This window comes from Diceros bicornis, chromosome 7, assembly GCF_020826845.1.
Source record: "Diceros bicornis minor isolate mBicDic1 chromosome 7, mDicBic1.mat.cur, whole genome shotgun sequence".
NCBI classification, from domain to species: domain Eukaryota; kingdom Metazoa; phylum Chordata; class Mammalia; order Perissodactyla; family Rhinocerotidae; genus Diceros; species Diceros bicornis.
The window spans coordinates 34,267,158-34,294,005 of record NC_080746.1 but is presented as its reverse complement, the minus strand read 5'-3'; the positions used below and the strand labels follow the sequence as shown (position 1 = coordinate 34,294,005).

General features: G+C 37.2%; 1 protein-coding gene across 4 annotated transcripts in view; it reads left to right on the top strand.

Annotated features, from left to right (window-relative positions):
* The window catches only part of CNTN5 (contactin 5), an 812,742-nt gene that overhangs the window by 774,644 nt on the left and 11,250 nt on the right, over positions 1 to 26,848 (top strand). For all 4 annotated transcript variants that reach the window (XM_058545360.1, XM_058545362.1, XM_058545361.1 and 1 more), the window contains 3 exons: positions 701 to 810; positions 22,195 to 22,381; positions 22,826 to 22,938. In XM_058545360.1, the coding sequence (XP_058401343.1) occupies positions 701 to 810; positions 22,195 to 22,381; positions 22,826 to 22,938 (410 nt within the window). The remainder of the gene's footprint in view (positions 1 to 700; positions 811 to 22,194; positions 22,382 to 22,825; positions 22,939 to 26,848) is intronic.

Here is a 26,848-nt window from a genome sequence, read left to right as displayed (position 1 = left end):
TCCTTATAAAATCATGGAAATGTAGCTTTGTGGTTGGAACAAAAAAAAAAAACTAATGGAATTTAGACTCTATTTGTGCCTGCACAGGATAAAAAACATAAAACAAAATAATAATAATAAGTGATATTTGGTGAATGAATGCCAAGTGCCAAGCACTGTGCTAAATATTTGATATGTATTATTCCAATTAAAACTAATCTTAAAAATCTATGAGATAAGTACTCTTATTATGCCCATATTATACACCAGGGAACTGGGGTTTAGGAAGGGGTGAAGCAATTTGCCTAAAGCTAAATAAGCAAATAAATTTTTTGAAGGCAGAAAACAATGGCAGCAACAAAAAAAGCCAAGACTGATTCCCTAGTCCATTCTTTTGATCATTGTGCTAGACTGGAAGACAATTTAAGTCAGACAACTTAACTTCTCCAGAAACATCCCAGTTAATCCAAGGATAAAGATCTTCTTTGCTTGTCTTGCTAGATTTGTCATTTTTCATTGGTAGGGTATTGATGAGACTTGACTCAAATATAGAAATCCAAAAGATCATCTTTTGATATTGTTGTGTTTTTCATAGCTACCACAGTGCTTCATTTCAAAAATAAGGTAGAAGGAAATAATACCTGACATATTCAGGTGCAATGCTTTGATAGACATAACTTGTTATCATTGCAGTTTATTATTTCCATTTTCCTTCATACAGAACCCAGTGCTGCTCCCACAGATGTCAAGGCTACAAGTATGTCTGTGTCAGAGATTCTTATTGCATGGAAACATATTAAAGAGAGTCTAGGAAGACCACAGGGATTTGAGGTATGAACAGAATTATTGAAAATAAGCCTTGTTATTTCTGCTGGCATTGCATTCTCCTAAAGAGATGGTTTGGTGACATTTCAACAGAATTATATTCCTTTGAAATTTTGCTGTATAGCAAAGACAGTAAGAAATATACTATTTTACTGACACGTATTATGTTGCTCATTAGCTGGCTTATTTTTCAGTATAGTAGTTTCCATAGCACCATGCAAAGATTTGTTAAAAAGAGATGAAAATGGCCCTTTAGATAAAAATCAGAAGGTATAGGTAGATATTTACTGGTATCCAATTTATTGGTGGTTAAAAATGTTTTTGTGTATTTCCCTCTAATAATTTAATGTATAAAATAGGTTTTCCTACTATATTATATTGGCAGATCTTACCTCCTAAATGAACTTCTCAAATTTGCTTAGAACTTAGTGATTTGTACCTATTTACTCAAATGAATTTTTTGTCCCTTAAATTTTGCTATTTTTAAACACAGTTATGCCAGCCTTATAAAAATGAACATTTTAGGGGCCGGCCCGGTGGCGCAAGCGGTTGGGTGCGCGCGCTCTGCTGCGGCGGCCCGGGGTTCGCTGGTTCGGATCCCGGGCGCGCACCGACGCACTGCTTTGGCAAGCCATGCTGTGGCGGCGTCCCACATAAAGTGGAGGAGGATGGGCACGGATGTTAGCCCAGGGCCGTCTTCCTCGGCAAAAAAAGAAGAGGATTGGCGGATGTTAGCACAGGGCTGATCTCCTCACAAAAAAAAAAAAAAAAAGTGAACATTTTATAACAATTCATTGACTTCAATGAAATTTTAGCCTCCACATGGACAAGAGGATTGTAGACAGTCTGTGAACTTGAATATTCCACAAAAACAAGATCCCTAATTCTCATACAGCTCTTGTTCTTGCCTTTGCCAGTTAGGGATAGGAATTAGGGGAGTAAGTTATAAAAGACAAAAAAGAACTAACATACAACCCAAGATCTTAGTTGCCTTTAAACTTTGTAATTCTTACTTCCCTCTGTTTCAACTCTCACAAAGAAAAATATCATCTTGATTTTTGAACAATGATCAAGTATAGGATTTGTACCCAACATAGTTTCTAAGCTAAACACACATTTCTTTATTCTATTTGAGTTTTCCAATAATGGCTGAGAACTATTTGATTAATATACAGCTAGCATTAGATAATGATAACTGTAATAAAGAGTTTATACAATCTTTCTAAGAGTTATAGCAAGGACCATTTATAGAAAACCACTACCTATACAATATAATGAATTTATTTATACAATCTTGCTTCAATTTATTATTTGGTGATAATTCAGTATGTGTCATCATGATTGCATGTTTATTTTATTAAAATCTCTTTTTATCCGTATCCATGCTGCAGGGACCGTGTCTGTCCGCCAAGAAATCCTGGGACTGGTAGTGCTCGGCCCATGATAGCTACAATGAATATTTGTTGAATGAACAAATAGCTGTGCTTCACAATCAGCCCCTTTTAATATCACTGTAGAAGATACTAAGGTGGCCTGCCCAGCTTCCCTTCACTGGGCCAGTGCACCATCCCCCAGCTGCCATGAGTGTTGGCTTCTAATGGTTCTCGGCTTCTCCTCTGGAGAATTGCCCTCCACTGAGGGGTGCTGCCTTATCTGAAAAGTTACCTCCCCACAAGAATCACCTAAGTACAGATCCACCTGGACCTCTGAAGTAGAACATCTGGTGTTCATACTTGTAGAAAGCCACAAAGTATATTCTAGTGTACAGAAAAATGAGGACCCAGGCTCTTACATCTCAAGTGCTGCTCCTCTCACACAGCCAGTCACCCTCAACCTTTTTTCTGCCTGCCCTAAAGCATGGCATTCACATTCCCACCATGATTCACCTGTAATAACAGCTTTCTATGAGGTCCTGCAGAGATCACATAAGATTTAGATTTGTGCACAATTCTTCTCTTCCTAAATATAAATCACTTATTCATTCATTCAACAAATATTTATTGAAGGCCTACTAAGTATCAGACACTGAGCTAGATGATAGGGATAAAGCAACGAGCAAAACAAAGTTTCTATCCTCGCGGAGCTTATATTGTAGTAGGGAAGGCAAACAATAAACAAGCTAACAAATAAGTGGGTGAAATAATTTAAATTGATGATAAATCCTCTGTAGAAAAATAAAACTAGACCAGAATATAGAGAGTGAGGGAGTCTGCTATTTATAGAGGTTTGAGAAATCACCCTTTCTGAGGTTGTGACGTTTGAGTAAAAACATGACCAAATGAGAGAGAGAGAGAGGCAGAGAGAACAGCAAACTCAAAGGCTCTGAAGTAAGAGCATGTGGCCTTGTTCAAAGAACAGAAAGGGAGCGATTTGGGCCAAATAGCAGTGAACAGAGAGGGTAGTGGCAGGTTGATGAAAAGATCGCCAGGATAAGGACAAGGTTATATGGGGTCTTGTGAACTATGGAAAGGAATTTGGATTTTATCTTAAGTATAAGGAGAAGACCGTAAAGGATTTTGAACATGGAGAATCAAATAAGGATCTAACTTACTTATATTTTAAAAGCCTCTCTTGGTCTCAAGGGTAGAGTATAGACTCTAGAGAGGACCTCAGGGAGAACAGTGGAGAGGCACTTATTCCAACCGAGGTGATAATGAAGTTGCTTTTGACTAGAGCAGTTGCAGCAGAGTTGATGAGAAGTGGGTCTTTTAAGATATATTTTGAATGGAAGGATGACAGAATTTGATAATGAATTGGATGTGGACTATGAAAAAGAGAGGAGGCAAAGATATTCCAGAGCTTTTTGACCCAAGAAACTGGGTGAATGGTATTGTCATTCAGAAGACGAGAAACTCAGAGAAGAGTAGGTTTTAGAGAAAAAAATCAAGGATTCTGGTTTAGATGTGTCAAATTTTATAAGCCTTTTTATTTCCAAAAACAGTCGTCAAGTAGGTCTTGTGTTAAGACAAAGGTTAGAGATGGGCTATAACTCTGAGGAATCATCAGCATATAATGGTTTCTGGCTGAGATCACTGAGTGTTGGTAAAGTAGATGTCTGAGAATTGAGCCCTATAGTGCCTTACCATTTGGAACTCAAGAAAGGAAGAGCATCTGGCCAAAGAAACTAAGGGAGACGCTGAAGAGATTCAGAAGCCAAGAGAAGAATTTAAGGTGGAGAGTTTTGAGGCCGGCCCAGAGGCACAGTGGTTAAGTTTGCGCTTTCTGCTTCAGCGGCCCGGAGTTTGCAGGTTCAGATCCCAGGCGCGGACCTACACACCACTTATCAAGCCATGCTGTGGCAGACATCTCGTATAAAGTAGAGGAAGATGGGCACAGATGTTAGCCCAGGGCCAATCTTCCTCAGCAAAAAGAGGAGGATTGGCAACAGATGTTAGCTCAAGGCTCATCTTCCTCACTAAGGAAAAAAAAGAAGATGGAGTGTTTTACTGAGTCAAATGTTGCTAAGAAATTCAGAAAGATGGGGCCTGAGATTGCCCAAGGGATATGGCAATGCAGAGACCCTAGTGACCTTGGTGAGAGGGGTTTTATGGAATGCTGGTGATCAAGCCTTGACTGGAGATCAAGATCAAGATCACTCAAGAGTGTCAGAGCACAATATTTTTGCTAAATCTAATTCATTAAAAATGACAGCTTATCACAAGCTAAGATAGAATATCCTTAGGGATAGAACGTTAATAGAAATAAATCAAATTCTGGAACAATCATCACAATGACCACATATTTTAATTAAAATAAATCAACACAAATTCCACTACTGTTTTTACACACAGAAACAGGACAGAATCCACGGACAAAGTAGCATTTATACTATTTTATAGTATTTTATAGTGTTTTCTAAGTTGTAGTTTAAAAAATATGGCATCTTGTTACCCAAAAAAATCAATATCTTATTAATGGGAAAATTAAATGTATGCCTTTTTGTTGTTGTTGTTGTTGTTGCAAGGAAGATCAGCCCTGAGCTAACGTCCATGCCAATCCTCCTCTTTTTGCTGAGGAAGACCGGCCCTGAGCTAACGTCTATTGCCAATCCTCCTCCCTTTTTTTTTCCCCGTTTTTCTCCCCAAAGCCCCGTTTTTCTCCCCGTTGCATATCAGAGTTGCACATCCTTCTAGTTGCTGTATGTAGGATGCCGCCTCAGCATGGCCGGACAAGTGGTGCGTCGGTGCGCGCCTGGGATCCGAACCCCGGCTGCCAGTAGTGGAGCGTGTGCACTTAACCGCTAAGCCACGAGGCTGGCCCCAAATGTATGCTTTTTATAATCAGAAAATAATTAAAACTTTGTATAATTCAGTGGTCAAATATGATATTAACTGTTATTTTAAGTAAAATATAGTCGCAAAGGCTATTTTTAATTTATACTATCTCATAACTGGATACTTGCAGGTAGATTTAAAAATAAATATGATGTAAGTAAAGTGTATCAGCATCTCTCCTACCCTCTCTTTCCTGCACTCTTCATCTTTAAGGAGAGCTCTTCCTCTGCCCTTCACCTTACCCACCCTGGAACTTACTTCTCTTCTCTTTACCTTTTTTTATTTCTTCTTTTTTTCACTTAGTAAAATATCTCTCCAAAATATACTTGAATATTACTAAAATGTAGTACAGCTTAATATTTCATCTCGTCATTATCTCCCTCTTCAATTCTATCCTAACCAAAATCCTAGCTGTATTTACTAATGGTAGAATTCTGAGCATGGTGACAATAAAAAAGTATTTTTTTGTCACTGAAGCCAATGAGATTGGTTTCAAATTTTGTGTATTTATCATATTGGTCCTATGAGTCATTTTTCTAGCCATAATTTTAGCTTTACTTGCAATGTCTGAAAGAGCTAGTTACTATAGTCACTATGTGCCATTTTTAAAATAGCAAAAACAGTGTTTTTGACTACCTCTCTTGTTTTTCCTGAATTGAAATGTGTGAATAAGATAGAAAAAGTTCTGTTTTTATGAATGTTGCACCCTAATAAGACAAATAAAAAAATAAACAAGCAAACAAGTGAGTAGAATAAACTTAGATAACAATTCATATGAAAGTTCAAAGGTGGAACAAACCTGTTTCCTTAACAGAAGGAAGTCGAGCCACTGGACCTTAGTGAGCAGTGGTGTGAGTGGAATTAAAAGTAATCAGAGAGTTAGGTGGGCAGAGACAAGATTATGTTGGGATATATAGATTATAGAAAGAGTTTGTATTTTATTTCAAAAGCAGTGGAGAGCCAGTGGGGCAATTTAAGGAGGAGAGTGACAATGTCTGATTTACATTTTTTTAAAAACATCACTGGTTGCTCTAATGTGAAGAATGAAAGGGGGAGGGGAGAAAGTTCAGGAGTGGAAGTTAGGAGGTTATTGCAAAAATCCAAGCAAGAAGTGATGGTGACTTAGACTAGGGTGAATGCAGTGGAGTAGGAGAGAAGTAGACATATTTCATAAGGCAGGTCTGGTAGGATTTGCTGGCTGATCAGATGTGGAAGGAAGGCAAATGATGAAATCTACATCACTGCTTTGGTTAAATGGATGAATGGTAGTGCCATTCACCCAAAAATGGGGAAAACTAGACAAAGAACAGATTTGAACGTGGGAAATAAAGAGTTCTGTTTTGGCTGAATTAAATTTGAGATGCCTCTTAGAAATCTAAGAGGATAAGTCAGATAAGCAATAGAATATGTGAATGTGGGGTCTAAATAAGAGATCAGGGTTGACGACATAAAGGTGGCAGTCACAGAGGTGGTATTTAAAGCCATGCTATGAAATGAAAGCACCTAAGGACAAAATTCCCAGAGGAGAAAAGAGGAAAGGAGGCACACTCAGTGTTTAGAAGTTCAGCTGAAGAGGAAGAATCAGCAAAGAGACTGGCAAAGAGAGATCAGTTTGGTAAAGGGAAAACCAAATATGAGAGGTATCAAAGAAACTAAAAGAGCTGATCAAAAAGAAGGAAATGGTCAATTATGTTTAAAACTGCTAAGAGATCAAGTGAGATCAAGGCAGAAAAGTGCCTATTGGGTTTAGAGGCTACTGGTGGTCTTCAGAAAACTTCCCTAATCAAATAAGTAATCAATATCCCTCATGTTGTCAATTTAGTTACTTCAGGTTGCAGACCTCTAATACTCCTAAGAATACTACTTCTACCTAAAGAGTGATTTGTGGCAACAATTTTGGAAGACAGAACCTCAATTCAGAGCTCTCAGCCCAGCAACACCTTTATTTGCTGTGGAATCATCTAAGTCTCTTATCAGGATACCAAGTTGTTTTGACATACAGAAGAATCACAACTCTCCAATGTTGTTATCAGAAATGGTTAAGAGTCAGACAACATCTGAATATATTTTTGTACCAGTCAAAGGTTATAATAAGTGAGTCTAATTAACCACTGCAGAAAACTCCTTTAGCCTCAGACAAAAGCAGTTAAAAGAAGTCAAGATGAGACTTTTATATGGCAAATTTCCCTTGATATACCAAGAATAATGGGGGAGGTACATGAGAAATAAGGAATCATTTCTGAAATCATATGTACAGATTTATTTCCTTCTCAGATATGGTTCCTGTCAAGTACATACTCACCTGCCATTTTGATATTGACAAACTGTATCTCTGGAATACATAGTGTGGCATTAACTAATGATAACACCTCAGTGCATTCTCCTTCATAAAGAATCAAACTTGAAACCATATGTGGCTCCCTTGACTCTGAAATCTTTATATTTTCTCTTCTACTATTCATGGGAGGGTACCCTTGAGCAAGTGTCATTTCGGGAGAAGATAGACATCATCAAGGGCAGTGAAGTCCTTAAGGTGCTTATATCTTTACCTGATCTCCCCACACCCAAGTCCCTATCATTGTGTTCTCCCTCCCCAGTTCTCACTCTGACTGTTCCTCAATTGACTTGCAGCCTGACTCTGATTGTGACCTGGAATGGCAGTCAAATTCAGATCTCAGATGTCCCTGATCTGACTTTTTGTGTGTTTCGTCTGAATCTCATTTATCATTTATTATTCACTCATTTATTTATTCACCTAATATTTATTGAATACCTGCTATGTTTTGGTGCAGTGCATGGGTAAAACAATAAGTAAAATAGACAGAGTCCCTGCCCTTATAAAGTTCACAGTCTAGAAAGGGAGACTCTATTTCAATTTCTTTCTTTTGTTTTTGGTTTTTTAATCCTAGTCTAAGGTCTTGACCTAACTCCTGGTAACCCCTTTTGCTTAACTTATCTTGATATTCTTTTTTGATGATGTAGCCAGTGCTATAATGCAGCAGTAAGGATCTCAGTAGGAGGCTTTCCCTGATAGCATCTGTCAATAATCTACTTATATTTCACATTTTTGTCTTTTGCAAGGAAGCCTCCATTACAACTTAATTGGTTTAAGAAATAATGAACCAAGTATTTTGACTCAAACTATGTTCATTTGCAACTAAGTTAACACTTTCAAATACATTAACCAATTAATTCAAATTAAGCTGACCAATTTTTGTTATTAACTTCACTAATTTCTCTACCTAATAGAATGGTCATGGCAATTGAGATGGTAGGAATAACTATGCATAAAGACGGAGTCAGAATGATGACAGCCCCTAGTCCACCAGAAAATGACTAATGGTAAGGGGCTTCAGGACATTTTAGTAATGTCATCTCTTTTAATTTCTGAGTCCACATATGGGCATTTCTAAATGTCACAGTTAGGCTAGATTAGAACTCTGCTGTGAAAAGAAAAAAAAATGTGGTATTTTCTTTTCAACAAGCTTTTAAGTCTGCCTTCTACAAATCTAGGGTTACCTCACAAAAAAGACCATCTTAGAGAACAAGAAAGAATATGAAATCACAAATGTAGACACCAATCCATTTAATTGTATTTTACAAATATTTGAACAATTTTGTTGACATTGCCTAGGCCCACCCATTTGAGAATTTTGGTTACTTACATGGAAGTAGCTTGAGATTTCATAGCAGCAGAGACTAAATGTAAAAAGCATTGACATTGAGATATGTGAAATTTCTAGCTTATGACATGCAGCATGATTGAAAATTGAAAATGGGCTATATTTATTGAATGACTTCCATTCATGAATAACCATGACTGTCCCATCTGGATTACCATCCCTGTCATTGGCCCATGAAAGTAAATTATTAGGTTCAGTTTTGAATTTATGAACCCACCAGCATTCAGTGTCCTGTGAATGGTAATTCCTGAATCCTAGAGCAGAGCCTCTCAAGCTTTTCTGAGAACATCAGGATTTTTATGTGCATACGAGATTAGAGCAGATGCTAGTTGGGCAAGAAAGGGGAGTAAAGAAGGACAAGGCTAAATTTCATCACCTTTTCTCTGATTTCCCCAGATAGGGAGGAACAATGAAAGAAACTGTGTGATAATGGAATGTTTGATGATTCATTTTTTTCATTCCTTCACTTAACAAGCATTTATTAAGTATCAGGCCCTGTGCTAGGCAGTGGAAATACAAAACTTAATAGGATCTAGTCCCTGCCCTCAAAAAGTTCACAATCTAATATTGAGGGATGTTTATGGGAAATTTAAACAAAAGAGAGAGAGAAAGACATTGCAATAATACAATTCCCATGTCTATAATTACCCCAGGATTCCTTAGCATCCCAATCCTCTGAAGAAACATTAGTGAGAATAAAACCATGCCGATGCCCTATATGGGTATAAGTTTCTGTTTGCATGAATAGATGCTTCGGTCCCTAAAATGTCCTCAATTATCCTAACTAAAATAATTAATCAAAAAAGTATTTATTTAATGAATAAAATAAAAAGGAAAATTTTTTCACTAGACATAATTTTTTTTAAATATTATGTTGGATATCCTGCCTTTAGGACCAAGTCCCCCATGATTGCCAAGTTTATGGTGCTTGTATTTATTGTGGTCTTTTTATAACAGTATTATTAACTGTATTTGTATCTTTTTATTGGCTGGAATCATTTCAATAATAAGCCACAATGTATCTTTGTAACATGGGGACAAGCACACGGTGTCCTAGTTTCAATTCCGAACTTTTCTGTGCTTATTATTAAGAGGAACGAAAGACAAAACAACTTGCCCCATTTTACATTTCTCACTAAAAGGCACCTCTAGCAACTCCTCTTCATGGGCTATGTTCAAGACTTGCATGCGTTTATTTTAGACCTTCCAGAGGCTACTAACTCAGAAGTTCGTTTTAAACATGTCACTAAAGCCATTTCCACTTATTGACTGCACTGAAAAGACACCAATTGTGTTTTGATCTATAAAATAAGTTGTTGTGAGGATTTCTTAAAAGGGGAAGGAACAAGATTGTGATTGTTCTTTATTTTATGATCTGACTCTAATCATCAGAGCAGGAGACAAAAACAAATGGGCCTCACTGTTGTCTAACAATAACTCATACCAGGCAGATTGCATTTAATTTGTATAGCGGGAGGTGGGAGGGTGTATGCGTGTGTGAAAAATGGAATTTCAGATATAAATTAAAGGGGGAAAAGAAGCCAAAATGAAGCCAGTCACCAGAAGGCTAGAACAAAGGCTGTTTTATTTTCCATACGGGGTGTGGGTAGCAGCTATTTGACAGATTCTCTTTGGCTTTTTATGATGACTATATAAAAATAAAAATATAAAAAACTAAACAGTAAGAAGAAAATAAGATGGCAATTCTGCCTTTCCTTTTCTGAAATTCTGCAGACTCTGATTTAAATCAAATAGCTTTCATATCACTATCATTAGATTTTCTTCTTGGGTTATTTTCATAGACCGGGAAGCTAACTAAAACTATTTATGTTTTTCAAAAATCAGGAGATCAAAAGGAAATTGAAAGAGTAACATCTCAGTTGCTTCATTTGTTCCTTCTGCTGTCCTATTGAAAGGCAACTCTATAGAGTTCTTTTAGAAAGCAATTAATTACTCAGTTTACTGTGTTTCTGTTCCATTTGCTTCTAGATACAATGTTTCATGGAGGAAATTCTCTAACCCAAAGCACTTTTTAAATTTTATCCTACTAAAACTCTTACATAAACCATTTTATTTTCAAGAATATTAGAATATTTGCCTGAATATATTGTTTTATCCACATAAAGAACCAAAAGAGTATTGATGATATCTTTTATCATATTCAGAAGTATTTCCCATTTTTTCACTCTTTGACACAAATGTGAATTTACTGTACCACCTCTAAACAGGAGTTTTCTCATTCCTAAACCCAGCCAATCTGAGCTCATCATATGTTCATCCATAGTCTCACTCTCTATTATATAACACACATTTGTATACACAGAGCATCCATGCACAAAATGAAATCACAAATGCAGATATCAACCCATTTAATTTTACAAACACTTGGAACATTTTTATTGGCATTCTCTTAGAATAACTTATTTGAGAATTACCAAATTGCAAGAAAATCTTCCTCTTTTTGATGGCTGGGTTTACATCTTAAGCACCTGACAATGTACTTGTGACATAGAGGTACTAACTCAGTGAGTGTTGAACAGATAGGTACAGACATGGTCTTGCTTTCTATACTAAGAAATAGAGAGATTTTTATCAAGTCCTTGAACAGAAAAGAAAAAGGAAGCTTTACAAATGACATACTTAGCATTATAAAAATGCCAATTACTAATTGACTAGTTGCTAATTATTGAATGGCTGAGACCTATTTTCAAAAGGGCAAGACTTTTTTTTTTAATCTACATACAGAAAAGTATGTAAATCATAAATGTACAGCTCAATGAATTACCACAAAGTAAACACACCCATGAAACACAATCTAGGTCATGAAACAAAACATTACTAAAAACAGAGACCCACTTTGTGTCTCCTACAGTCACTATCCTTATTCTTACCTCCCCCAACAACAGTATCCTGACTTCTGATTGGTTTTGCTAGTTTTTGGAGTCATATGGAGTTTTTTATGTCTTGTTTTTTTTTACTCAACATTATATTGGTAAGATTCATTCATATTGTTACATGCTTTCCCCTAAACTACATTGTATGAGTATCTCACTATTTATTTATTATTCTACAATTGATAGGCCCCAGGGTTGTTTCCAGTTTGGGAACAACCATACAGAACAATTTTGGGAGAATTATCCACTTGCAATATTAAGTTTCCTAATCCATGATCATTGTAGTAGTTTGAGACTTCAAAGGGGAAGAAGGCAATTTACATGGAAATGGAAAGCAAATGTTTGGTAGGCAGAACTTTGATAAGAATGGGCTTAGCGAAGACCCTCAGAGTCTGTCAATACCCAGAGTTATCAATGGTGATGGCCTGTGCTGGGGACAGGCCTTCTATCATAAATTCTTTTAGGGGGAAGTTTAGTTAGGGGGAAGGTCAAAGTTTCTTTCAGAGTCTCTCGTCCTTAACCAAAGAGATACATTTTGGGGTGGCCAATTCTGATCCCACACACCACCCAATGCGGCTCTTTTAAGGGTAGATTTCTCTTGGCCGCTGCCAACATTTTTACCAGGTCTCCCAGTGTTTCTTCCTAGGCAAGCATAATTTATCATCCAGCCAAGAATTTCAACAGAGTTTATACTCCAGTGTGGGGTCTTATCATTTCTGTAGTTTTCTTATTTTCAATCTCCCTCTTAGCTTTCCAACTGCTTTTTCTACACTAAACTTTGTCCTTTGCTACTCCAGCTGGTAAGGCTGCAGTCTTCTGCACCATAGTCTTATTCTCAAACATAAAAACGACAAACTTACCTGTTGCCATTTCAGCTTTTCAAGAGTAAACTGTCCCAGCTTCTGTCTGCTCTCAGAAGCTTGCCAAGATTTTTCTATTTCTCATCTAGGATAGGATTTGCATGACCATTTTACTCAGCCACCATTTCTATCCTTGTCTTTTTAATCTCTCTAAGATCTGTGGTGTTATTTTCTTTCTATCAATAATTTGTATATCCTCTCCTTCTCCCTCTTCTCTCTGTCTCTCTCTCTCTTTTGATCAAAAGTGATCAAAAGAGATTTACAAATTATTTGGTCTTTTCAAAGAATTAACTTTGGCTTTATTATTTTCTTTATTCCAATAGTTTGTTTTTAAATTCATTAAGTGTTGCTCCTATCTTTATTATATCCTTCTTTCCAGTGTATTTGGGTTTAAAATGTACTGTTCTTGGGGCTGGCCCCGTGGTCTAGTGGTTAAGTTGGGCACGCTCCTCTTCAGTGGCCCAGGTTTACAGGTTTGGATCCCAGGCACAGACCTACACCACTCATCAGCAGCCATGCTGTGGCAGCGACCCACATACAAAATAGAGGAAGATTGGCACAGATGTTAGCTCAGGGGGAATCTTCCTCAGCAAAAAAAAAAAAAAATCTACTGTTCCTTTTCAAACCCCTTAGGATGGATATATCACTGATTTTTGTTTTTTTGTCTTTTCTAATATATACATTAAAACCATACATCTCCAAAACTCTGCATTCCTAGCACCTTATATAGAGTAAACCATATAAAGTGGAGGAAGATGGGCACAAATGTTAGCCCAGGGCTGGTCTTCCTCAGCAAAAAAGAGGAGGATTGGCATGGATGTTAGCTCAGGGCTGATCTTCCTCACAAAAAAAAAAGAAAAGAATTAACTTTCATATCAAAACTTTTATTCTTTCATTTAATTCGTATGTATTAAGAGACTGCTATGTTTACAGCACATCTCACAAAACATGTTTAAGCACACTAGTTATAATAAAATACTCACAGGATTTTCTCTATTTGATATGCTGTATTTTAAAACATTTGAGTAAAGAAGGTCAAGAAAGGAAGGGAACTAACATTTTTAAAAGACCTACACTGAGCTACATGTATTAAGAATAAATTCAATTACATCTATAGCTGGTCTTGTTTAGTATATTTTCTTTAGATAATAGTGACAGCTTCTAGGAAAAATAAATACAAATTTATTCAGTAAATTATATCCATTATTATGTTCCTGGTGCATTTTAAACTTCCCCACCTCATATCCTCTAATCACTGTTGAACTGCCTCATAAATATTCAAAAGTTTAACTCAGCGTTGTTTATTTATCTTATTTGATTCATTAAATTGCATCCTTTATAGTAAAATTACCTCTGGGCACAAAGCAACTCATATGCATGCAATCTAATAATACTGATTGCCAGCATATCTCTGAGTATTGATTGTGAATTGTCCATTTAATAACCATACCTAGTGCTAAACTCAGGAGATTAGGGAGCTGGAGATCAACTAAATTGAGGCAAACACTTTCCTGAGAGAAACAAATTCATCTTCCCTGGGAAATGTGCTCCCCACGTATAGGATTTTGAAACTTTCAGTAGAACCATATGGCTGAACTTCGATGTTACATAAGAAAAGAAGAACGTGAAAGGCATTTTAAGCATTATTAGGGAAAAGGTCATAGTGTTTCAAAATTTATCTGAAGATGAGGAAAGAGTCTGCTTACTAGAGAAAGCAGACTAGTAGTGAAATGTCTGCCTTCTAACCTTCAGTTTACATTAGTTACAACTTTTGAATTTAAGAATGGCAGTGAAGTGAATGGAAGCCCACAACAAGCTTTTCTTTTTTTTTTTTTTTTTTGTGAGGAAGACCAGCCCCGAGCTAACATCCATGCTAATCCTCCTCTTTTTGCTGAGGAAGACCGGCTCTGAGCTGACATCTATTGCCAATCCTCCTCCTTCCCCCCTCCCCCCAAAGCCCCAGTAGATAGTTGTACGTCATAGTTGCACGTCCTTCTAGTTGCTGCATGTGGGACGCGGCCTCAGCATGGCCGGAGAAGTGGTGCCTTGGTGCGCACCCGGGATCCGAACCCGGGCCGCCAGCAGTGGAGCGCGCGCACTCAACCGCTAAGCCACAGGGCCGGCCCAAAAAACCAGCTTTTCTTAATTTCCCTTAAAGTAACCATGAAACCATGAGAAAAGAGAGAATCCTTCGTGCAATCACAATAAGCAGTATGAGACAAAATTATTGGTAGCATTTTCTAGGTTTTTCTTTCTTTTCATCTTTGTGCAATGACCCAGCCTCAAAATCCCATTTTCTAGGTTCAAGTAAGCAATGAAATAGCCTCTGGCCTCTTCCTCCTTTATCTTTTTCTTCACTGAAGCAAACTGCAGTCATGCACATGAAGCTTTGTCTCTCAGCTCAGGCCTGGGTAGATTTCTTTGTTTTGCTTAGAGAATATAAGTGGAGGTTTGTACTAACAACCAATAATATGGCGTCTACCTGCACAGCATAGGCCACTGGTCTGGAGGCACAGTCTAGAGATGAATGTCTCCCCATTCAAATAAACATTCAACTCCTTTCAGAACACCATTAAAGATCAGTTAGGTAAGACCCAAGGATGATTAAACAGAATAAAACTCTTTAAAAGAAGGAAACAAATGGTAGAAGAAAAATCTTTGAAAGAAGAAAACAGATGATGAGGCTCAGTATGAATTCCTTCCACTATAAAAGACTTTCTTGTAAATCAGAAGAAAAATTTTAACATATGGGTCTAGGTATCAATGAGAAAAAAGAGAATATTTCTTCTATATTTAAAGAGAAATCCAGGATGTGAAAAGAATGCAATACAATCAAAACCAAAGTAACTAAAATAAAATATTCATTAGAAGCAGTAAAATGCAAATTTGGTACTTCTAAATATTTAAACCAGTGCTTCAGAGTACAAACTCAAGAAGTAATCCTAGAATGCAAAGTAAACGAAGAAGGAATTTTTATTTTAAGGTGAGAGAGAAGATGGCAGACATGAAGGGCAAAAGAAATTTGGTCCATAAACAATATATATCTGCCGAGATGACAGAACATAAGGAGCAAAAGCAATAACGACAACAAATAAAAAAATCCAAAGTAAACATCAATCCAAAAACAAAGTAACCTAAAAACATCCCTACATTTAAAATAGAGAAATCCCAGAGAGTTTCAGGAAATATTAAAGTCTTAACAACTCCTTCTTTGTCATACCCATAACTAATCTATATCACCAAAGTCTGGTGATTTTGACTTCTAAATATTTCTTGACTCCATTCCCATCACCTTGTCCACTATACAACCCTGGTCCAGCTACCCTCATTCCTTACCTAGACCCCAGCAATGCCTCCTAATTTCTCTGTATCTACTCTAGCCCCTCTCCGATCTGTTCTCCATATTGCAACCATTTATTCACTACAACAAATTCTAGAGTTCCTGGATGCCAACATAAAGCAAACAAACAGACAAATGAGCATTATTTCCTATAGTGATAATTACAAGTAATATTATAATAATAAAACTCAGACTTATATAAAAGAGGATGACAAAAGGAGGGAGGGTTTCTGTAGAGAAGCAGCCAAAGGAGGCTTCTCCATTAAGCTGAAACTTGGATGAAAAGGGTATAGCCATTTGGAGAAAAAGAGCTGTGAAAAGCGCTTCCAGGCAGAGGGCACCAGCAATTCAAAGGCTTAAATCAGGAATATGATTGAATGTTTGACGCCCGTTTTGCTGGAAGATGGCGAACAATGTGAGGTGAGATATAAGATGAGTTTGGAGTTTATTCCAAGTACACTATGGAGGGTTTTTAGCAAAGGAGTGATCTGATTTATGTACTTGAAAAAAACAAAAAACTTTTGACTGCTGTATGTATCATTTCAAAACACAAATTTGATCAAGTCACATATACACTCCCACTCTCACCGCTGCTTAAAATCCTTCACTGTTTTGCAATTGTTCCTAACTCATTAACACGGCCAACTACAAGCTCTGGCTCCATCCTTTTTCTCTAGCATCAGATTGAGCCACGCTCCCCCTCAACCTGCACATCAGCCTACTGGACTTGTTCCAGGCCCACATGTACACTGTTCTCCTCTCCAGACGGCACACACCTTTCCTCTGCCTTCCCTCCCTCTTTGCCTGCTTAGCTGCTACTTTTCTCTCTGCCAAAGCTCAACTGTCCCTGTCTTAGTGAAGCCTTCCCTAACCAGCCTCTCTCCACTGAGTCCTATCCCACATTGTAGATCCCTAGCAATAGGTAGCCTGTCAGAACTGCAATTTTACTTTTGTATGGTTATTCATTTAATGTCTATTTTGGCTATTATTTTTTACAATTACTAAACCTTTTCTTAAGAGCAGTTGTAGGTCCACAGCAAAATTGAACAGAAAATTCCCACATACGCCCTGTCCCCACACACTTACCACATTCTCCACTATCTACATCCCCTACCAGAGTGGTACATTTGCCACAATCGATGAACCTACATTGACATACCATTATCACTCAAAGTTCAGAGTTTAAATTAGGGTTCACTCTTAGTGTTGTACATTCTAAGGGTTTTGACAAGCGTATAATGCCATGTGTGTACCATTGTAGTATTGTATAGAATGGTTTCACTGCCCTAAAATTCCTCTGTGTTCTGCCTATGCTGTGTCTTTTTTGACTCACCATTAATCCCCAGTTGCCTGCAGGCACAGTGCTTGGTAAATAATACATATTCAAAAAAAATGTTTTAATGAATAATTGAATTAATAATTTTTAAGAACTCAAGACCTAGTAAAATATTTACATTTCAATACATATTTTGATTATTAAAAACAGAAAAAAGAAACTCTAAGCTCCCAAGCAGAAAGAATAAGTTGCTTTCAATGGTGCAAAAATCAGATTTCTCTTTTGCAGCATTAAATAACAGCAGAAAATAGAGCTGTGTTTGTTAAATTCAAGGAGCACAACACTGAACAAGCAGTGATCATTGAGCACAATTAAAGATATAGAAATAAGTGAATACAGGAGCTAAGAAAAGAGTTGTATTTTTAAAATCTAACAGGCAACAAAAATTGAATAGGAGAAGATAAAAATTAGGAAGACTTCTTCAATTTATATATGACTGAATGAAGACTGAGAAGTAGCGAAAAGTTCACAACTCATCAAGTAACCATCAACTGTATATGGCAGCAATCATGGGTTTTAGATCCTGTAACTTCATGGAAGGGAGCTGAATTGTGTGTGACAGAAGATCTTAGAATCATCACGCCAGACAATCAAATATACCATCTGCATAGTTAAAATTATCATTATCCTGGAGAATAAACTTTGGACAAAATGGGAGATCAACTAAGAAAAGCTATCCTATAGATTTAAGTTCAAATTTAAACTCTTACAGCTATTGGCTGACTCAGAATTCATGCTTCTTGCCTGCTACTTGTAGTATTATATATCCTTATCATTTTAAATGAAAATAATTTTGAAATACAAAATGAGAAAATCAAAACAAAGCAATATAACAAAACACAGGAAACTCATAGGCTTACAAATAACAAAAATCAGAAATATTAAAACATCAAGAAACAGGATAGTTCGAGTAGTTGAGTGACAATAGGGCAGCTGCCTGAAGATGATTCATAAAACTGAGGTAAGTAGTATTTTACCTGTTTCCTTAACAAGGATATAGAGATTTCAGTGGTTAAGTAACTTCTACTATTATATGCAGCTTACAGATATCAAAAGTAAGAATAAAATATAAGCCTTCTGTCTCCAAAGTCATGATGTGCCTAGATCTTGCAACAGTGTGGCATATCTCTTAGACTCATGCACTTTCACTGGAAATGAAAATTAGTACAAACTATTTGAAAACTAGTGTGGCACTTTTGTATTAAAAATCATAAAAATTTTCATAACTTTGAACCCCATAATCTCCTGTCTGGGATTGTATTCTGGGAAACTAATCCAATATGTGGAAAACAATAAATATGAAGATATTGATGGCAACAGTTTAATTAAAAGAGCAAAAGTTAGAAGCTACCCAAATGTTCCACGATAGAACAATGGTTAAATAATATTTGGTACACAAGGCATATGATAGAATATTACTTTAAAAAATGGAAAAATATTTATACGTAACAATAATGTTAGAGAATAAAAGTAGAACATAAAATTAGAGGTACATAATTATATCAAATAAATGCAATAAAAATATAGAAAGGGATACAAACACACACACAAAAAAATTGTGTGAAGGTGATAAAACAGTAGGTTATCTACCCTTCCAGTTTTAGATATTTGTATCTTTTTTAAGGTTTTTAACCTCTTTTCAGGTGATCTCATATACAGTTCAAAGTTTATGGGTTATGAAATCTATCGTCAGTATAGAAATTAAATCGTGGGGAAAGAAATTGAATGAAGAGGAAGTTTCAACTTTAGAAAGTGTGTGTAACTTGTGAATACTATATTATCTCAATTCCAATTTAAGAAACACTAAAGAAGACTATATTAAACTCCAAATATTTGTTCTGTTTTTTGTTTTGTTTTGTTTTACCCTCTTCCTCATCAAAAAAAATAGTAAATAGGGGCCAGTCCCGTGGTGTAGCAGTTAAGTGCGCATGCTCCTTTGCTGGCGGCCCGGGTTCGGATCCCAGGCGGGCACTGTTGCACCGCTTGTCAGGCCATGCTGTGGCGGTGTCCCACATAAAGTGGAGGAAGATCAGCACGGATGTTAGCTCAGGGCCAGTGTTCCTCAGCAAAAAGAAGAGGATTGGCATGCATGTTAGCTCAGGGCTGATCTTCCTCACACACACACGAAAAAGTAAATAATTATCACTTCACTGTGAAAGTAACAACTCCTCCTGTTCTTTTTTTTTTACCCGCTAGAAAAAGAAATAATGTGTGGATTTCTTAGATTTCCCTCTAGATTTTAGCTGGTGCAGCTAGAATTTGTTTTTTCTTACATTCAATTACTTAGGAAACATTGTATCTCTTACTTAGGATGTTTAATTTCGTGGAAATCAGAACATTAAACATTCAATATTTAGAAGTCTAGATTTTGTATTGAAATCTATATTTGTATCAAAATCTGTAATTTGTTGAATTTAATCACACTCAACTCCCTCAAATACATATATATTTAATTAAGTTAAAATAACCTAGCCAATTAAAGAAAATTGAAACAGAACTGGAAATCAGATATATCACTGGAAAGGAAAGATACGTGTTTGTTCATCCAGCAACATCTCAGCCAAATTTGTGGTTTAAAAATAAATTAGAATTCTTCAATTATAAATATGCTTAGAGACTAAGCAAGATAAGTTAGTTTTTGGAATTGAGAATAATCAGGCCAGCATCATATAAAAGACAGTATTAGAGGATTCCAGCTTAATCAAACAATATCTGAAGTTCAGTTACTCAGCTAAATGCCAGTTCAAATCTGTGAAGAGAATGAGAAATATGCATTTGATCATCTTATTAGCCTTTTGTAAAAATATATAGATTAGAGATCTGTGTAGATGTATCACACAGAGTTCAGTTGCAAAGAGCTGAATTACTCTAACTAGTCTAAGTAAGAAGTGTTCTAGTATAGGTATTAAATGGTTACAAAATCATTGAGTTAAATTAACAGACTCCAGAGCGCTCTTTCAAGAATGACTATTAAAGCCAAACTATAGGACCAAGCCACAAAGGAAGACACTGATGTCTTCTAAAAGGAGGAAGCCACCAGCCCCAGAAGCACACTCCACTGCCGTGGTCCGGATGGCGCTACATTCAGGAAGCTGGTGTGGTCTGGAGGCCTCTGCGACTGTTGCCAGTTCCAGAGTCCCAACATGCTTGCTATGATTTGCACCAACAAGACGGATGCCCTGTGCCCTGCTTCTTGACTCCCATGAAGCTAATGGTTAGACGAGTCATTTATTAATGCCTACACCAGGGGAGAAAGAAGGAAAAGTAATGACTCCATTACTATGCTTACCAGCAAAAAAGCAGAAGCAGTGAAAGATCAACCTCCATCTCACTTTACTTTCTAATATCAGGCATGTGCATCTGACTGGCTAAACCTTAAACATATTCAGAGCCCTAACTGCAAGGGAGTCTTGGAAATATGGTTTTTATCCTTCCATCTTCTTCAGTACAGGAAGACACACTAGAATGAGGGGGAAATGGAAGTTGAGCACTAATGTATCATATCCCATTGGTTATTCAACATCTATACACATTCTTTTCCCCATTCAACAACTCCCCAAAAGCAACAATTAGCAACAACTATGTTTCATACTGACATAGTGCAAATCTCTCTTATACAAATGAGAATGTTCTCACCATCTCCCTAAAAAGGAGAGCCAAAGAAAATTCCAGTAGTCAGTCTGTCCATCTGGTGGTAAAAGTTTATTCCTCCCTTAGTGAAATGCGTTAGAAAGCTACCTACCAGCTACCTACAACACTCTCTATCAAATATCAGAAGAAAGGAAGAGGTCCACGTTATTTAATATTTATATACAAAACAGTACAAGGAAGAAAATATGGCTATTACAGTCTTCATTTCATAAAGCTGCAGTTACAGTTTGTAACTTCCTTCCTCCTGTACTCATTTCTTATTCCCTTTGCCTTCAGCCAGTATCTAGGCTGGTAGAGGCCTTTTAATATGACGTGGTGACTCAAATGATTTTCCTGAGAGATAAGAGCCTATAATGACCTCCCACGGTCACAACAAGAAAAGGCAGTCCTAGGCATGCTCCAAAATATCTCAAGTTCAAAACAAACTGCTCACTGCCCACATTGTGTAGCAGCAACCTTAGCTGAAAGAGAATCTGCAAAATGTGGCATTTGGCTTTCTAGCCTCTACAGTAGACAAAGCACTTGCAAAAGGATGAAATGGGTGCAGTGATCCACTTCCTTCACCCCAGTGATTAATTGGGGAAAAAAGAACTACTCTTCCATTACTCTTACCACAGCAAATAAGTAGAGGGAAAAAAACCCCACTCTTTTATGCATATATGCATGGTTAAGTTCTAGTGTCTGAATAGGGTTAAGCTTCAGGTACCCAGAAACAATTACTGAGCGTCACAAAGGGATCAAGATTGGTATAAGACTATCCCCATGAGCTCATAACCAGGAAAGATCATCTCAATGCACAAATTGTGCTTTGACAAAAAGCTCTTCCTTTCTAATTTCCTCTCATGTCCTAGCAATGCCATTCCTCTGCATTTAGACCTGTCCAAGGTATTGTGAATGTTCTGTCGCCTCTTTATTGGACTCATACAGCCTGTGTGATTCACCTTTATGTGGGGCCCAGAAGGAAATATTGTTCATGCCTTTTTTTCAAATATCTCATTCAAAGCTCCACGGCTTTGAATGGTAAATGATTCTGATGACCCATGAGAGAAGAGCACTTCTTCCATTTCTTTGAATGACTCTTCCTTAATGTTCTTCATGCTACCAGGGTACAAGGTAGCAACTTTTGCTGCTTTGCTGAGTGCTGCCGTGGTGCTGCAATTCACACAGATGCAAACCGGGCAACGACTATGACTATGATTTTGGCCTCGTTAGTGGGACCCGTTAATTGGATGATACAGAGGTGATTTCCTAGGGATGGGTTTGAGAAACATCCAAAAAAAGAAAAAAGTTCCAACAATCACAAGCACAGGGAAACTTTAAAATTAATCTGTCCTGTGATAATTTGTTGACAGGTTGGTTATCGGAAAGACATGGAACAAGAAGATGCAGCAGAAACAGTCAAAACGAGGGGGAATGAGTCATCTGTCATCCTGACAGGATTAGAAGGAAATACGTTATATCACTTCACAGTGAGGGCTTATAATGGAGCTGGATATGGGCCACCTAGCAGCGAAGTGAGTGCAACCACCAAGAAATCCCGTAAGTGACCTGGGCTTTTTGTTTGTTTCAGACAAAAGGGAAACATCTTTTAACATTTCTGAAAGCCACGTGAGGTACATAACAAGCAGAGTTGAAGGGGAGTTTTGATTCATAGTCTTGCTTCAATGCTTAGATCTGAATTCCAAAACTAGCTCAGAAAATTTTGCATTCACAGTAGATAAAGGTTATCTTCCTGTGAAACAGGGCTAAGCGATTTTGACACAGAAGAGAGATAAAAGGATTCAGGCTCAAAAGCTCAGTAGAGTAGCTATTAAAATGACACTCCTGGAGCAAAACCCTCCTTATCTGACTCTAGCTGGAAGGAAGCCTTATGGTGCCAGCCAACTACTAAACACAAGAAAAGATTGAAATGCTCAAAAGGATTTCAGTGAAGTAATGTGTTTAAGACTCCTTGTCAGTTCACTTTCACTTTTTATCTTGCAGCCCCCAGTCAAGCACCTAGCAACCTCAGGTGGGAGCAGCAAGGCTCTGAGCTTTCTCTGGGCTGGGAACCTGTCAGACCATTAGCCAACGAATCTGAAGTCATGGGCTACAAGGTCAGTGTCTCTTCACTCTCTTGGATAGACACTCATCTCGAAAATTGTTATCTTGTGGATGTACAACTAGTAAGGCATAAAAAGATCTATTAACATACCTGTTTTTTCTCAATCATTTTCTATCTGTATCTTAGAAAGAGACTTCCTGCAGTGGGGAAGCCAAGGCAATTAAAATCAGTTTCAACTGCACAAGGCAAAGGAAGGGAATGGGTAGGAAAAGCAACATCAATTTGAATACAAGGTGAAGATGGCTCCATGAAGCACAGTGTTAGGACCAGCAGAACTCAGGCAGAGAGTCCCGGAATTCTCTCCCAGCAGACAAACTGTGCTGGCAGATGGTAAAGATTGGATGACTTAGTTTGAGTAGAAAGACTTTCTATTAGCAAAGAAACAGAAGGAAAAACGCTGGGGCCAGCACGCTGGATAGGAAAGAGTCCATGGAGAGAAACAGCAAGCTCCAAAATACCTTTCATGTATGGTCATCCTGCTATGTGCCAGAAAGAAATCTGGAAATATGAAAACATTTAGACAGTTTTTTTTTGGAAAAACAACTTTGTCTCTGACTTTAAAATATATATGGTCTATGTATTGAATTGGCTGAATTTCAAATTCTCGTTCCATACGTCAGATTCTATTTATTGTGTTAAACTCCACATAGAATCATTAGTTGAATATTATTTATAGCAGAATTTTTAAATATTTCAATGATAATATTTAGACTAAAAAGCATCATTTAGATGGCTTTTCAACTATCAAAGATGGTAACACAGCATTTTGTATACAAAGTGCTAAAATTCTGAAGCTAAAAACTGACGAAGTTGTAAATGGAATATATATGTGTTTAAGGTAAGTAATTCCCATTAAGAATATTTTAAGACACAGACTGTGGCATTTATTACAGATTGTAATTAGCATGGATCACAGACACCCTCATACTCAAACACACACACTAAAATCTGTCCTAATCTTTATGAATATTGAATTTGATCTTTTGGGGGAGGGCAGGTGAGCCATTTTCTATACTCTTCTCTTAGCCTTCTTCTTTCCATACCCTTCCCCAAAAGACCATGTCCTCACAACTGGTTCTCTAAGGCAAATATACCCTTCAATGATTAAGGGTAGCAATATGGCCAGAAATGGTGATCTACTATCCAAGAACCAATCTAATATCATTAGAAATATGGCAAGCAATCTCCCAAACTGGAGAGGCAAATAGAACACAAGAAAGAGCTAGATGAAAGCATATGGCCATCTGGAACAGCCATTCAACTCTAGATACCTCTCAGGTGAGAAGAGAAATACCATATGACCTGGAGAACATGTGAGGTTGGGAATAGAGTTCCCAGGTGAAGTGACACTTCTCTTTGCTCACAACTGCCCCTCCTATCTCTGTCAGTGCTCCTCCTCTTTATACATGAAAATCTCCCCAACCAGACTATATGTGATTGAAGGCAAGGACTCTGTCTTACTCATCACTTTATCTCCAATGCTTCTAGAATGCATGAATAAATTAATTAATTTTGACCCAGCTAGAAGTATGTCATGCAATTGCTCATAAGTGTATATTCTCAGATGTGTGTTTTTTCCAGCATGGCCTTCCCATTTGTTGTGATGTAGTGGGAAAAGAGCACTAGCTTCTGAGTAAGACAGCACAAGTCACCTTGGAATGCCTTCTTGCTGGGAGAAGAATCACTAGCATGGTCCATCTTAGTTGTATAAATAATGACAAGTAGGCTCACACTGACAGAGGATTTTATTTCTTTTATTTTCTTGAAATGGCTGTACCTCCTTATGTCCCTGAAAAGGAAGAGCTGGTTCCTGAGAAAGAAGTCTGCTGATAACAAGTGGAGTGAGACCTCAAAGTCTGTTCTTTTGCCTCTAAACTTTGTTAGAACCTCTGATGGATGAGCTAATCCCCAATGAGAGAGCTACTGGCAGGAATGGCACCAAAGGCCCCATGAGTGAAAAAGGACTTCAGACTGATGACTGGGGCTTAGAGCCTGGATTCTCCCAGGAAGGTCTGGTTTTCACAGGGCAGGTGGCTAAGGATGAAAGCTCCTCCTGACACAGGCACAGTGGGACAGGAATGTGATTAGAAACAATACAAATACAAACTAACTAGATGTAATCCAGAGAACACAAGCTAAGAGCCCCCTTTTCTGAGCATGACTTTGAAGAGAACTACCATGGCCTAGGCAAAGATCTGCATTGCAGTGAAAGAGCTGTACCATCTGGAGGGAGGTTCACACAAATGTGTGGCCAGAGCTGGGCATGGTACTCAGAGGGAGAAGACTTCCTCTGCCATTCCTTCTACATCCCAAATAACTACCGCCAGACCGAGACTGGCACCAGTGTAATGGTGGGCCACCTCTTCTTAAGCACAGTAGTGTGTGGCAGTCACAAAAGACTAACAGAAGTAGAGACCTGTAGCACACTAATTATTTCTCTTTCTACAAGGTAATTTGAGTTAGGCCTGACCCATTAAGACTGAATTTGCCCCCTGGGATTCTTGGAAAATCTGGGGTAGAGATTGTCCTGCTAATTAGGGCAAAGGAGAACTTCCACAATTAAGTGGAATATCAAAAACAGAAGTAAATTTATTTTCACCATTTGTCTTTGCCAAGTTACCTTACTTTTATAAACAAAAGGGACTACTAGAAATATATGTGGTATGTAGGTTTGAGGCTGGAAACTTGGAGTCAAAGCCTGAGGTTTAAAATGCAGTGATTGTGTATTCCACCTTTTGCATTCAAGTCCAGTTTAAGGTAGATGAATTCAGAAAAGTCTTCATCTAGAAGTCTTCCAGATTGTGAAAATGATTGGAAAGTGATAAATATGGAGAAAAATGGATTTGTACCATAGACTTGATCCATAAGTAATCCACTAGATTCTTCCATTTTATAGTTAAGATACTGTATACAGGATACAACTCATTTTCAAAAAATAAACCACAGAAATAGAATAATAAGATAAAACAGCAGAATTTAACATTCAACTGATCCATTTTCTAAGACAGCTTGGATCTTACTTCCTTACTTGATTTCAGAGATTGAGATGTCAGCAACGTACATAAGGATATTACCAGAGAAAGATATGATGATAAGATAAATTTTGTGCAAAGGTGTTAAGAGGAAAAGGTAGATCTCCTCATCACAAAATCTTATGAGGGACCTGGAAAGTGAGCAAGAATGCAGTGAAAGAAGGATGGAATTGAGCCATATATGGTTTTGTCATAGGTAACGCATTAAAACTGAATTCGTTCAGATAACTGTTAAGCATTACCTAGTAGTGAAATTTCTCACCGCTTTTTGAGACTATCCAAGAGATCCTGGCCTTCTTGGGATTTTGATTAAGAAGTCTAGATTTAATAATAATAATTTCAAAACATCATAGCTTTCATTAACAAGTAAGAATAGAAGCATGAAGAACAAGAAAAAGTTTGGAGAAGAGTTGTCTCTTACAGACATAGCTACAAATTATTCCCACTCAAATAACTCCTCATTTGAAAAGTTGAATCAAATTTTGAAGTTTATTTAGCTTGTTTATGACTTCTTCAGGTCAATTAATGTGTGACACTTTCTTTTTTTTTTTTTTTTACGTTTTCCAGTTCAGAATCAGCCACATATTTTAATATATTATTTATAAATTTTTAGGAAAGTGGAACAAAAACTTCAAATAAAAATTTTCCTAACTTGACATTTTTCCCAAATAAAGGTTTTTAAATAAAGAAAACTTCATTTTTTTAAAACCCCTAGTTGGGGGTCTGTATCTAAAGTCTTTAGTAACTTTGGAACATGTTATACATCTGTAATTGGCATTCTTAAAGAAATACCAATAACAAAACTGTGGACTAAGGTATATTCAGCCATAATTATTCTTAGTGATCTTGAGAATGGAGAATTTTTTTTCT